Raw genomic sequence first — 12,801 nt, 5'->3', positions numbered from 1 at the left:
TGAAATTGTAATGAAAAATAAACTAGGCTGTGAATACAACAATTTTATTATAAATTAAGATTTTCATTGAAATGGATAGTTTCTATATAAATACTTGTAGATGTTCTTATTATTTTAATATTTTTCGGATATTGAATTGATAAACAAGTTTTTTTAATCCTAATAAGATAAGTAATTTCATGTGTAACATGATTCATTTTTATGAATTGTATGTTCTTTAATTTTATTGTTGATTTTATAAATCAATTTAAATTAAATTATAAAAAAATTGTGGTACCTAAACGTAAGACAGGAAAATTTCTCAATCGTATGAATTATAAAAAAAAAATATAAATGCAACTATTCTGAGAATAATGTTTTTTATATTTTTGAGATGTTGTAAATGAACGTATGGATCTGTAAAAGATTTATTTGATTAAATTTTGAATTACAAGATAATATCATATAAGGATAAATGATAAAATTACTAATACATAAATCTTATCATTTCTTAATATATATCTTATAAAAATATGAAAAATATTTATTATAGTGTAGTATAACAGTTTTATAATATTCATACAAAGTTTATATTTTAAAAATAATTTAAAAATTAGATATACAGAATATTATAGTAAATTGATCTATTTTTACACAAAATTAATATTATTTTTCCATTAATCCAATGTTGAAATATTTGCAATTATATGAAGTATTTCTTATATCTTGAATAATATATTTTTTGGAATAAATATTGGATATTATACAGAGATCGAGTTCAAGAAGAATTTTCAAAATAAAATCATGTGATTTCGATTACTGCATATCATTTTTAACTCAATTTAATTTTCAGTTATAGGAAAAATATCATAAATTTTGTAATAAAGAATTATACTATTTGTCATAAAAAATATATTTGTATTATTTTGTTTTGTTATTATGGAAGATTCAATTTGAATCATAATTGTTTTACATGTTGAAAACATGTTGAAGAGATTGGAAAGAAAAATTTAGATTAATTCATTGATAAAATTTGATGAATTTATCAATATAATTTCTTATAGATTATAATAAGATTATTTTAAATATTTTGTTATGTAATGAAAAAAATAAAAAAAATTGATCAGATGATACTAAAAAATATCTAAGAAAATTACTATGTAATATTAATATAGAGACAACATAATTTGAATTCAATATTTATAAAATAATCAACTTATTATATTAATTTTTTTAATGATTTAATTTTAAAAAACTTTTCATTGATTTTGATAATCTTGGAATATGTTATCAAAGTTAATCTAATGAATTATTTTTTTTTATACATGTATCTGCACGGTTTAATTTTTAAGATATAAATATATTCATTATATATATCATAATATTTTTCAGATTAGATTTAATGTAAGTTTAAGTTAGAGTAAGTTAGGTTAATAAATAATAAATAACAAAATTGTAAATTATTTAAAATTATTTTATACTATTATATTATTATTAATAATAATTAATTAGCAAAAATTTCCGCTATAATATCAAAAAAGATATTTATGCAGCTATATTGAAATTTTGAAATCGATATTGGCATATTGACTGTATTTATTTCAATTTATTTCAATTCAAAAAAAAAGATAATTCGAAATGAAGATTTTTCATTTTCATATTTTTATGAATTAATTTTGATTAGATTAGATCTTTTATTTTTTTTTTAAAATTATTGAAATGCAACGAATTTTTATAATTATATTTTTTTTATTTATACAGGATATTAATATATTCATTTGAGATACATTTAAAAAGTTTGTCTCACTTTATCTCGTTTCATCTATACAAATTTGAATTATAATAAATAATTTTTAATTGATATTTTTGTATATCAATTTTTGTATTTGTTCTGACCTGAGAATAGAAGAATATATTAAAAATATATTAAAAATATATTTATATATTATATTATATAAAAAAATATATCTTCTATTAAAGGTATCATAACAAAGTACATCATAACAAAGTATTTAAAAACACAATTGATAAAAGCGTAAAATTTATTTAATTGTATAAAGACAGTTTTTATTTTTTTCAATTGCAATTCTAATTGCTCTCAGATTTTTATAAATTTTATAATATTTAAAAATTCTATTTATATTTCTTCTTAAAAAATCATTAAATTCACGAATAGATGTGCAATACATGTATAATTGATTATTCTAAATCCAATTTGATTTCTTTTTGATCGTATTCTTCGTATTCTTCCTTCAGATTTTTTTTCTATCTCACAACACAAGAAACATCTTTATAGATGAATCAACATAAGACAATAGGAGAAAAAAAAAGAAGAGCACATTCACCTCAGTCTAACATCATCGTTTGTCATAATTTCCAAGCATGGCCAGTTTTCACGACAGGCATTGCATTCGCAGAAAAACCAATATCTTCCAGCCAGATTTCTTCGTCTCTCCTCCAAGTTTCGTTTTGTGAATATGGGCCCGTAATTTTCAGCGACTACGTCTCCTGGTCGGAGACTGCGAATTGCTCGAATCACGATACAACGGCCGAGAAAATATCTAAAGAAGGGAAATAAACAGTGTAATAATTTCAGAGAATTTTAGCGTGAAAAGATATGGTTGATCGAATAGGAAATATCGTAGTGCTTTGTTAAAACAGTTTTTTAAAATTTTTTAAAAACGCTTGAAAAAAACTTGATACTTTAGAGATTGTGGAGATTTCAGTCTTGAATAGAGTAAATTTTCATTTATCGTTTTTATAAAAATAAAAAAAATAAAATTTCTATTTCATGAATTATTCCATTTCCACTTCATGAATTAGTTTTAATTTAAATTAGGTTAGGTTAGAATTTTTAGATAATTATTTTTATAAAAAAATGACAACTAAATTTATGATTATAAACATATGATTAATTAATTTTTTAATTACGAAATTAAGTTTCTTCGAATCAATAATATTCGTAAAATATTATTCATATTCATATATCAATGATGAGATGTGCTCGTTATATGTGCAAAAGCAATAAGAATGGCGCCTGTCTATTAAAGTCTTATGTATCGTAAAAAGAAATACGAGCATCTCTAGAGAATGTTTTCCTCTCTTGTTTCTAATCAAATTAATGAAATCGAGAAGAAACAATTGTCACGAGATTTATATCTTCCATAACGAATTCTATATTCTATGACAATTAAATGGATATTACTGTAACTAAGATCGAGACTGTATTTTTAAATTCGAATTTTATGAGCTCTCGAAACTTTCTACAAATAAAATATTAATATTTATATTATTATATATATATATTTATATTATATTCTTAAAATATTTATATTTTTCTTTTCCTGAAAAATACTCATCTGTAAAAAATTAAAATGCCAACAAACTTTTAATTTCTGAAATTTTTTAAATTCATTAAATTCATAGTTGGTCAATAAATTAAATAATGAATCTAATTACAAAATTCATATTATAGTACAAATGATAAATATAATAAAAGTAAATTAATATTGTCACGAATAATTTATTATTTTAAATAAATAATTTAACAAATTATTTGTTATGTTCCAAAAAAATAGCAAAAAATTTCGAGGCTTAAGGACTCGAAAAGTCTCGAATAATTTATCCCTAAAAGTAACCACCTGGTTACCGCCGGATAACAATCGTGATTGAATCGGGCAACTGTCGGATAAATGGCTACTCCTATATAGATAGGTTTGCTACCACGAAACCGGTGCTCCATTCCAAGTCGCGTCTCGAATACTTCGTGTGCGTTGAATTGCAACAACTGAAGATGTTTCAGCAGCAGACTAGCCACTGCGATCTCTCGATCGTTGGGCGTCTCTGAAACGAGAGGGCACGGTTAAACTCTATTTTGAAGCACTAATTTTTTTCCAAATTTTTTTTTTGTATTCTTTGAGCTGAACGGTTAGAAAATTGTCTAATATAATCTAATTGATATCGAGTATCATATATAATATATTTATATAAATATGAAAGTTTAAAAGTTTTCAATTATTAAAAAAAAATTGTTTAAAAAATTATAATGATTTTTATAAGAATTTTGTTTAAGATTTTTAAAATATATATTTTTATATATGATTTTAAATATTTTAAGATTATTGCATCAAAATTTTAAGAAAATGTATAATTTAAAAATACATTTGTAAAATTTTGATGGAAAAACATTATACAAAGTATATAACAATGGTTTTTTTCATATGTAGTAATTTAAAAATTAGAAATTTCATTATTATAATAAATGAGCAATACAAAAATATGATATAATACACAAAAATACATTTGTTTTCGAGAAAATTAAGTACGAAAGCTTGTTAAGTATTTTCAATTGAATATTAATAAACTGTTGACAGAAGAGATTCTACTTTTACTTGTGAAAATAAATAAAAAAGTATAGAATAAAATCACATCTAAATAAATTCTAAATTTCTAAAATTCGTTTTTAATAAAATTAATTCTATATTTTTATTCAGAGTAAATAAAACTTTTACTGATAATTTATTCATTTCATGTCAAATTAACAATCTGACTTCTTATAACATCTCTACTCGCCAAGTAGAAACAGAAAATACAAAAAAAGTTTCTTACCCTTTCTATCTTACCTTCGTTGCTCGAAGGATTATCGAAGAATCCAACCTTCTGTAAGCACTTGAAAAGGAACGCTGCCATCAACGACCTTTCGAAAAAGTCCTTGGCCGTCCTTCGTTTCTCATGCGTTACGAGATCGTATACTCGCAGATCCACATTTTCCGCCATTTTCTCCCCATCCTCCCCTTCCTCTCCCTTTATTTCCCGACGTTCCTCCTCCACCGTTTCCTCCCCCTTTGCCCGCCTCGAGTCGCGCAGTTTCTTCCTTCTCGAACGACGCTTCGCCGATTTGCTCAGTTTCTCCGCCGTTGTTGTTATCGTCGATGATTCTGCAATTTCCTCCCCGTCCGCCGCAGAATCTTGACGATTTAATGCTCGGTGGATGCGGAGGCAGCCGGCTGGACCGACTTGAGTCGCCATTCGCAAGGCGAGCATGCTCAAAACGCTCATCCCCGAGCCTGACGAAGCAACAGATCGTTTTTCGGAACGTGGATGAAGGTGAAAGAATCAGAAGAAAGAAATAGGTATATGTAAGAATAGGTATATGTAATATACCTATCAACAGGACCAGAATTTTGCACTCGTATTTGTGGTAGCTGGCCAAAGCTGTATCCCTGCACTTTCTTCCACAGAACGCCACGCTGCTGCAATCCGGACATCCTATTGGAGCTTTGAATCTGAAAAATGGGGGAGTTGAAAATCAAAGTTATGAAGGATAAAGAAAGGGAATAAATTTGGTTCTTTTATTACCAAATATATTATCAATTATCTTAGGTTGAGATGGTTTAGGATTAATTTCTTATTGTCTTGTAATTTATTATATAAAAATAAAATCATTTACTTCAGAAATGGTAACTATTTTATTAAATTAGGAGATATTGGTTTATTATTGATTATAGGATTAATGACATATTATGGAAGATGAAATTTAAGTTTTTATAAAATAAATAAATTTATAATGATTTTTATTCTATTAATAGCTTTTACTAAGAGTGCACAAATTCCTTTTTCAACTTGATTACCTATAGCAATAATAGCTCCAACTCCTGTTTCATCTTTAGTTCATTCATCAACTTTAGTTACAACTGGAGTTCTTGATGATGATTTTCATATTAGATTATATATATAATTTTCTTAAATAAAAGTTTAAGAAAAAATATAAGAAATATGTTGTTGTAAAGAGTATATTAATATTTATAAAAGGATATTCAATTAGTTGTTTTCCTAGTCATGTTAATAGAATGAAATTATTAATAAATATTCAGTAGTAAATTTTATTAAAAAGGTTAAATTTATTATTTATTAAATTATTATTATATAAAATTGTTACGTATAAAATTAAAATTAATATTACTAGTTCAATTACAGCATCTAGTTTATTTGGAATTGCACGTAAAATTGAATATGCAAATAATATGAGTTGGTGTATTTATTGAATTAGCAATTTTGAAATTATCTGTCTCCAAGATGATAGGGAAATTGAAAATTAATAAATATAAAAATAAATAAAATAATATAAAATCCTAAAAGATCTTTAATTGAAAAATATAGATGAAATAATAGTCCTTCGTTAGTCGTTTGTACATTAAGGATTTAGTCATTCTTTTGTTAGAGGCAAAGATTTTCTTTTTTTCAAGTTTCTTTGTAAATTGTGGAGATGAAATTTTTATGTATATTTATTATATCTTCTCCAATAATTTTCGAGAAAAGATGATGAACTTTTTTAAATGCATTATTGTATATATTTTTTAGATCATATATGAAATCATGTTTGTCAAGATGAATTCATGTGCATGACAAGTGATTTTTAAGATTATCTTATTATTATATATTATATATGATTTTAGTATATATTATAGTATAAATGATTTTCAAGATCAGAAATGAAAGAAATATTTTGTATATTATATTTACATTTTGTATTCAATGTGACTTTAGCTAGAATACATTTTTTGTACTCTATGCAATACACTTTTAGTAGTTTCTGTTATTTTTGTTTCAGATGTCTATTGTTTTGTACAATTCATAATTGTAGAATAGTGAAAGAAATTTCTTGAACAGCATATTATTATCCAAACAAATGAATTGAAATTTGACAGATCTATGGTACATTTAAATGATTATCAATGATTCCAGATGTCTCCTTTTTATAATGCACTATTAAAAATATTGTTTATAATATATAATTGTTTATAATGAATAATTTAAAAACGAAAACATTACATAATATGCAAAATGTTTGCTTTATTTTTTGCATCTTGGTCTTGAAAATAATGGTCAAATATATGAATGAATTCTTAATCTTGACATATGATATGTCAAGTATTAAAAAAAGTAAAGATTATTTTTTTTTCTACAAAAATATTGAAGAAAAAAAATATATAAAAAATTGATCATTACATCATTATTAGAAACAATTTTTATTTCTAATATTTTTTTCTAATGCTTATTGTTTACAAAAAAAATACTGGTTAATGAATCTCTAAACACATTTTATATCATATAAATTATATAAATTAATAATAGTTTAATAATAGTAATTAATCAGTATAATAATTAATGTTCTAATATACAGTTATTAAAACATTTATTAATATGATTTTGAAATATATTGTTGTGTTAATCAACAATGCATCAATTCTTTTATTTATTTATTAATAAACTTTTTATAACTTTAATATTATTCAAAGAAATAAATGTCATTTAAAGTCAATAATCATCGTTATATCCAAAAATTATTAATATCAATGTACATATTTATTAATAACACAAATATATTAACTTAATTAGTTTCAAAGTCATTATTTTTCACTTGTGCATAATCACAGAAATATATCTTTCTATTTGGCATACATCAAACTTTATTTGCCATCAATTTTTTAAGAAATAAGGAAAGTTTTTTTTTAATACTTTACTTTATTTCATTCGTGTAAAAGAGATTGAGGTAAAAGACAAAGTGGAATATATTAATATGTAATCGTTTAATACAGAACCGATAATAACGGTTTCTGCAGAACCGGGACTGTAACGGATATAGAACTTTTTTAATTTATAACTGTTATATTATCATTTCGATTCCTTGTAACTGTTTTAGTTAGAACCGATATATAACAGTACGAGGAAAATTATTTTCAGAATCGTTTTAAAATTTTCGATTTAAAAGGATTTAGTACAAAAGAAAGTAAAAATAGATTTTTAGAAATAGATATAGAATAGAATAGATTTTATTTGTATGAAATTTTTATCTGATTTTCTTTTTTACATAAAGTTTTAATATGCGATTTTATATATTTTGCTTCTATTGTGTAATATAATTTTTGAATAGCATACAAATTTAAATTTCAAATGTTGTATCGACACGACGCTCATTTTCATGCTCCAAATTCAATTTCAGATTAAAATTTTTTTTTATAAAAGATGTACATAGTTTATACTTATCAAAATATAATTTTGAAATATATAAAGTGTTTATATATTTGTGGAATATGTTTTCAGAGGATGATCAAAATGAACGTATGAATTATAAAAACTTATATAATAAAAGAGTTTAAGTTTATTTTTTAAATTACGAATAATTTGAAATTTGATGAAACGAAATGAAGACATTTTTGAAAGATCAATCCTAGAAGCTGAAACGAATGCAAAAGTTGACATATAAAATGTAGACTTATTTATTAAATTATAAAATTCACATTAGATAAGATGTGAAACAATTTTAATAATAACTTTTTTTATAACTGTTAATAAATAAGTCTTAACAGATATTTTTATACATCAATTTTAATTTTATTTCCTAGAATTGATTCATTAAAGATGTATCAATTTTTTTAGAGTAATAATCTTTTATATCATGATGTTTGAATATCATATTGCAAATAGTTAATTATTAGTTGTTTTATAGATAATCTATATTCTAATTATAATAATCAAAAAAGAAATGAAAATAGTAAAATATTAGAACAAATAATATTACTTGTGAAACGAATATAAATTTGTATATTTATGCAAATGTTTGATTAATCAATGTCATTTGATCAATTTACTTTTCATTTAGATTATTGGATACTTGGCCACTATTTTAACTGTGCAGAAATAATCATTTGGATCAAAAATTGTGACTGCTATCGTCAGAATTGTTTATTTTGGATGAATTCTCCAAAAATGTCTCACGAAGAGAGATTATATAAGAGATATTAACTGATCATATTATATATTTATTCTTTGATTTATTTTAATGGAGTTCAATTTATATTTAATCCAAATGTAAATATAGTAAAACCTCCATTATTCAACTAACTTAATATTCGAACATTCTATTATCTGAATTGCATTCTATTTGCAATAATGCAAATTATTTCACCTCAATGAAAATAATGACAGTTCCACTGTATCAAATAATATTCGTTCAGATATTAAATGAAATAATATGTATGGATAGTATTTTCAAATAATATTTGGGAATATTTCATATTTTATATTAAATATTCAAACATTCCATAACTTTATTCTATTTGCAAACAATATAAATTAAATTATCTTATCATAGCAATGGAAATAATGAAGGTTCTATTACAGCAAATAATATTCAAATATTAAAATGAATAATATTTTCAATTTATTTCATATTTCTTTCATATTTATTCATGAAAATATTTCTATTCCTTAACAATATTTGCTACAACTTATTTCATATTTCACATTAAATATTCAAACATTCTACTAATCGAATATTCTATCACTCTACTCTATTCGCAACAATGTAAATTATCTTATCATACCAATGGAAATAATGAAGGTTCTATTACAGCAAATAATATTCAAATATTAAATGGATAATATTTTCAAGTTATAGTTATTCATGAAAATATTTCAGTTTTGTAACAATATTTGTTATAACTTAGTTCATATTTCATATTAAATATTCAAACATTTTATTAATCAAATATTCTATCCATTATCTCTATTTCCAACAATTTAATTGAATTATCTTAGCAATGAAAATAATAAAAATTTTATCGTAGCAAATAATATCACCCATATTAAATAACATTTATTCGAATTTTCCAATATTTTCCAATTTACAACTTACTCCAATTTTTGTTCTAAAAAAAGGACTTTTACTTGGATACTAAACTAACCTTGAAAAGCAGTGCTGGCAATGGGTACCGAAGAATTCTGGAAGCAGAATAGCCGCGTGCGGCGATTCAATGATCAATCGATTCCCAGGTTCGATATTCTTGGCCGCGATCACTCGTTTGCCAGCATTCACCGTTTCTTCAACGTCGAGGAAAGTCGAGGCTCCTGGCAGGCGAGGATTTTCACCACCTTTTAATACTACGAGGAAACAAATTTGAAATGAATAGAAGAAAATGAAAGAATCGTTAATTAATAAGATCATTTTTGATTTACAGATTAATAAATGAAGAGTATGAGTATTAAAATTAATCTTTTGATATTTCAGAGAGTTAAGCTTCTTCGTGAAATTTCTAATATGCAATATAATTAACACAGTGAATATTCTAATTTATAAGTTGAAAGGCTCATTTGTGTAAATTATAGACAAAATGATTGCCTATTGTAAAGAGGATTATGTATTTTTTATATTTGATTTTTGTTTAATAATAAAAATAGAGAAAACTAAAGAATATGAATGTTCCTTTGGAAACTATTTTTAATTTTTTCTAAACTATTTTTTTTGGTATTTGTATTAATAATTGCTAATTTAGGAGTAATTAGTATTTATTAATTAATGTTGGAGATTTTTTTCTGTATTTATTTTTATATTTGATAATGAATATTTTTTCAATAATTGAAAACATAAATGAAAATTTTGTGAATTTTTTGTATAAATAAATAATTGTACAAATATTTTTTTTCAAAAGTACAATAGTTGAAAAAGTAACAATTTTTTGATTAAAATTTGTGTGATCTTTTAATTTTATGGATGAAATGTATAGGTATTTTTTGTGAATGAAATGAATATGTAAATAAACGAATAAATATTTCTTTTCAATTTTTTGGTTAAAATTTTGTGAATTTTTTAATTTTATAGCGATGTAGATGTAGATGCAGATGTAGATGTATATTTTATTCTGAGAAAGTGTAGCTTCAGTGTATTGGCCGTCATGGTTGCCAATCTCAACGACAGAAACATACCATATTTCTCCTCGGTGGCAACCAGTGCTCCATTTCTTCGATCCGACACCTGTTCTATAGATACTAGGCTTTTCTCATTTGCACGTAAGAATTTCTCGCATGTTTCTTTCTTCCGAGCCAACATTGTTCTAAAAGACACTTTCTTTTTACATTTTTCCAAAAATCCAAAAAAATAGCAGTTATTTAAAAAATTAAAAAAAACAAAATCGTTGAGTAAGAATTAACATTTACTTAAATAGATGGCAGTCATAATTAAATCATAGAGAAATTTTTTAGAAAGAAAATAAACTCTTTTCATTATTTAGAATAGCCATTTAAATAAAAATTTATTTTGATAACCGATATATTAATGATCAGAAAATTTTTTCTTTTTAAAATGTTTCTTATATTTAACTATTATCAATTGTTGTAATATAATATCCATCAATAACACAAAATTAATTGTAAAACTTATATATTTTATTAAATCCAAGAAAAATATGAAAATATATGAAACAAAGAATAAAATAAATAATTATGATTAAATTTTTTTTATTTAACTTATATACAGGATCTAAAGCATCTAAAATCAACTAAACATCTTGATTTATTGATAGGAAAAAATATGTCAACCAAACTTGCATGTAAATAGTTTTTTAATAGGTAAACGCCTAGAGGTCATGCTAAGATCATTTTTTTTAAGTGGAATGATATATTTCATGTGTATTATCTAGTAAAACATTTTAAGATAATACGCATAATGATTTGCATAATAGTACAAGGTCAACTTCAAAGTCAAATTCGAGAATAATTTATTTCATGTAATTGCTCTGATTATTAATAATATCACGATAATGATATGAATCATTGAATATAAATAAATTCTGTTATGTTATACGTCATTATTTATTCCTTATCTATGAATATTAATTATTTTAAATATATTCTAATATAAATTATAATGTGACTTGTACATTACATTATTTAAGAATGAAGAATATGATTCATCAGATTTTAGATTTTTATTTATAGGGAAGATTAAATTAGATTAATTAGATTAGATTAAAGAGTACAATAAAACAGAGAATCCATAATTAGAAAAGAGATGAAAGAACAAAATTTAGCATTTAGCAGCAAATTTAGCATAATATCTTTTTCTCATTGTTTTAGAGCATGCATGTTCAAAATTTATCATTTTACACATTTAAAGTAAATATTTAAGTAAATAATATATTGATAAATTGCTACATAAAAAGTGTTTGATTTCTTATATTAAGAATAAATTATTTTCTCTTACAATTGATAATAAAATCTTTATTGATTATGAATAATTTTGAACCATTGGCCAATGTATGTGTTTCAAAATGTTTTACTGTAACATTTTACAAAAATATATTATTTCATATGAATTTTATTTATCAAAGAACTATTTACATCAAATTATGATATTTCTCATCGTGCAAATTTAATCTGATACATTTTTTTTTCTTTATCACAATCGAGATATTCGGGTAGCTTATTTTAAATTCTCTTCACTTTGTATAACGTTTAACATTTTAGTTTTTTCTATTTAATTCTATTCTTTGTTTCATGCATATCCATATTTATCTTTTCATAAATTTTATAATAATTAAATTTATATTATTGATCGATATTAAATAATCAAATATAAAACATTTTTATAGATTGACATTTCTTACGAATAACAAAGAAAAATAATTCTTATCATTATTATTGATTACTGGATAACCAAAGTAGATAATTTTAATTATTTTTAATGATTATTTACAACAAAGATATATATTGATTTTCTCAACTTTGAATAACTTTTAAAACAATATAATTATTATTATGATCTCTGTTCTTTTCATCTTCTATCTATCTATCAAATACTTCTTTCTTTACCTTAACTCGTTTGGCAGAAGATGATTCATCTCTTCGACAAAAGTCAAATCTTCCAGGGCGAACCGGTATTCGTTCCACGTGAGAAAAGCTTCGGCTCTAGCTAGGAACGCAAGTGGCAATCCTAATCCTCGATCGACTGTCTTGCATTTCCCTGAAAAAAAGAAACAAAAGAAG

At 23.4% G+C, this 12,801-nt stretch overlaps 1 protein-coding gene across 3 annotated transcripts in view; it reads right to left on the bottom strand.

Annotated features, from left to right (window-relative positions):
- Window positions 1–12,801, bottom strand: part of LOC100577347 (SET and MYND domain-containing protein 4) — a 76,440-nt gene that overhangs the window by 536 nt on the left and 63,103 nt on the right. For all 3 annotated transcript variants that reach the window (XM_026445917.1, XM_026445915.1, XM_003249114.4), the window contains 7 exons: window positions 12,628–12,778; window positions 10,744–10,871; window positions 9,726–9,921; window positions 5,143–5,264; window positions 4,602–5,045; window positions 3,621–3,822; window positions 2,325–2,540 (listed from right to left, as the gene is read on the bottom strand). In XM_026445917.1, coding sequence (XP_026301702.1) covers window positions 2,325–2,540; window positions 3,621–3,822; window positions 4,602–5,045; window positions 5,143–5,264; window positions 9,726–9,921; window positions 10,744–10,871; window positions 12,628–12,778 — 1,459 coding nt within the window. The remainder of the gene's footprint in view (window positions 1–2,324; window positions 2,541–3,620; window positions 3,823–4,601; window positions 5,046–5,142; window positions 5,265–9,725; window positions 9,922–10,743; window positions 10,872–12,627; window positions 12,779–12,801) is intronic.

Source organism: Apis mellifera, linkage group LG16, assembly GCF_003254395.2.
Source record: "Apis mellifera strain DH4 linkage group LG16, Amel_HAv3.1, whole genome shotgun sequence".
NCBI classification, from domain to species: Eukaryota; Metazoa; Arthropoda; class Insecta; order Hymenoptera; family Apidae; genus Apis; species Apis mellifera.
Note: the sequence above shows the minus strand (reverse complement) of the source record. Positions and strands in the feature narration are given on the sequence as shown.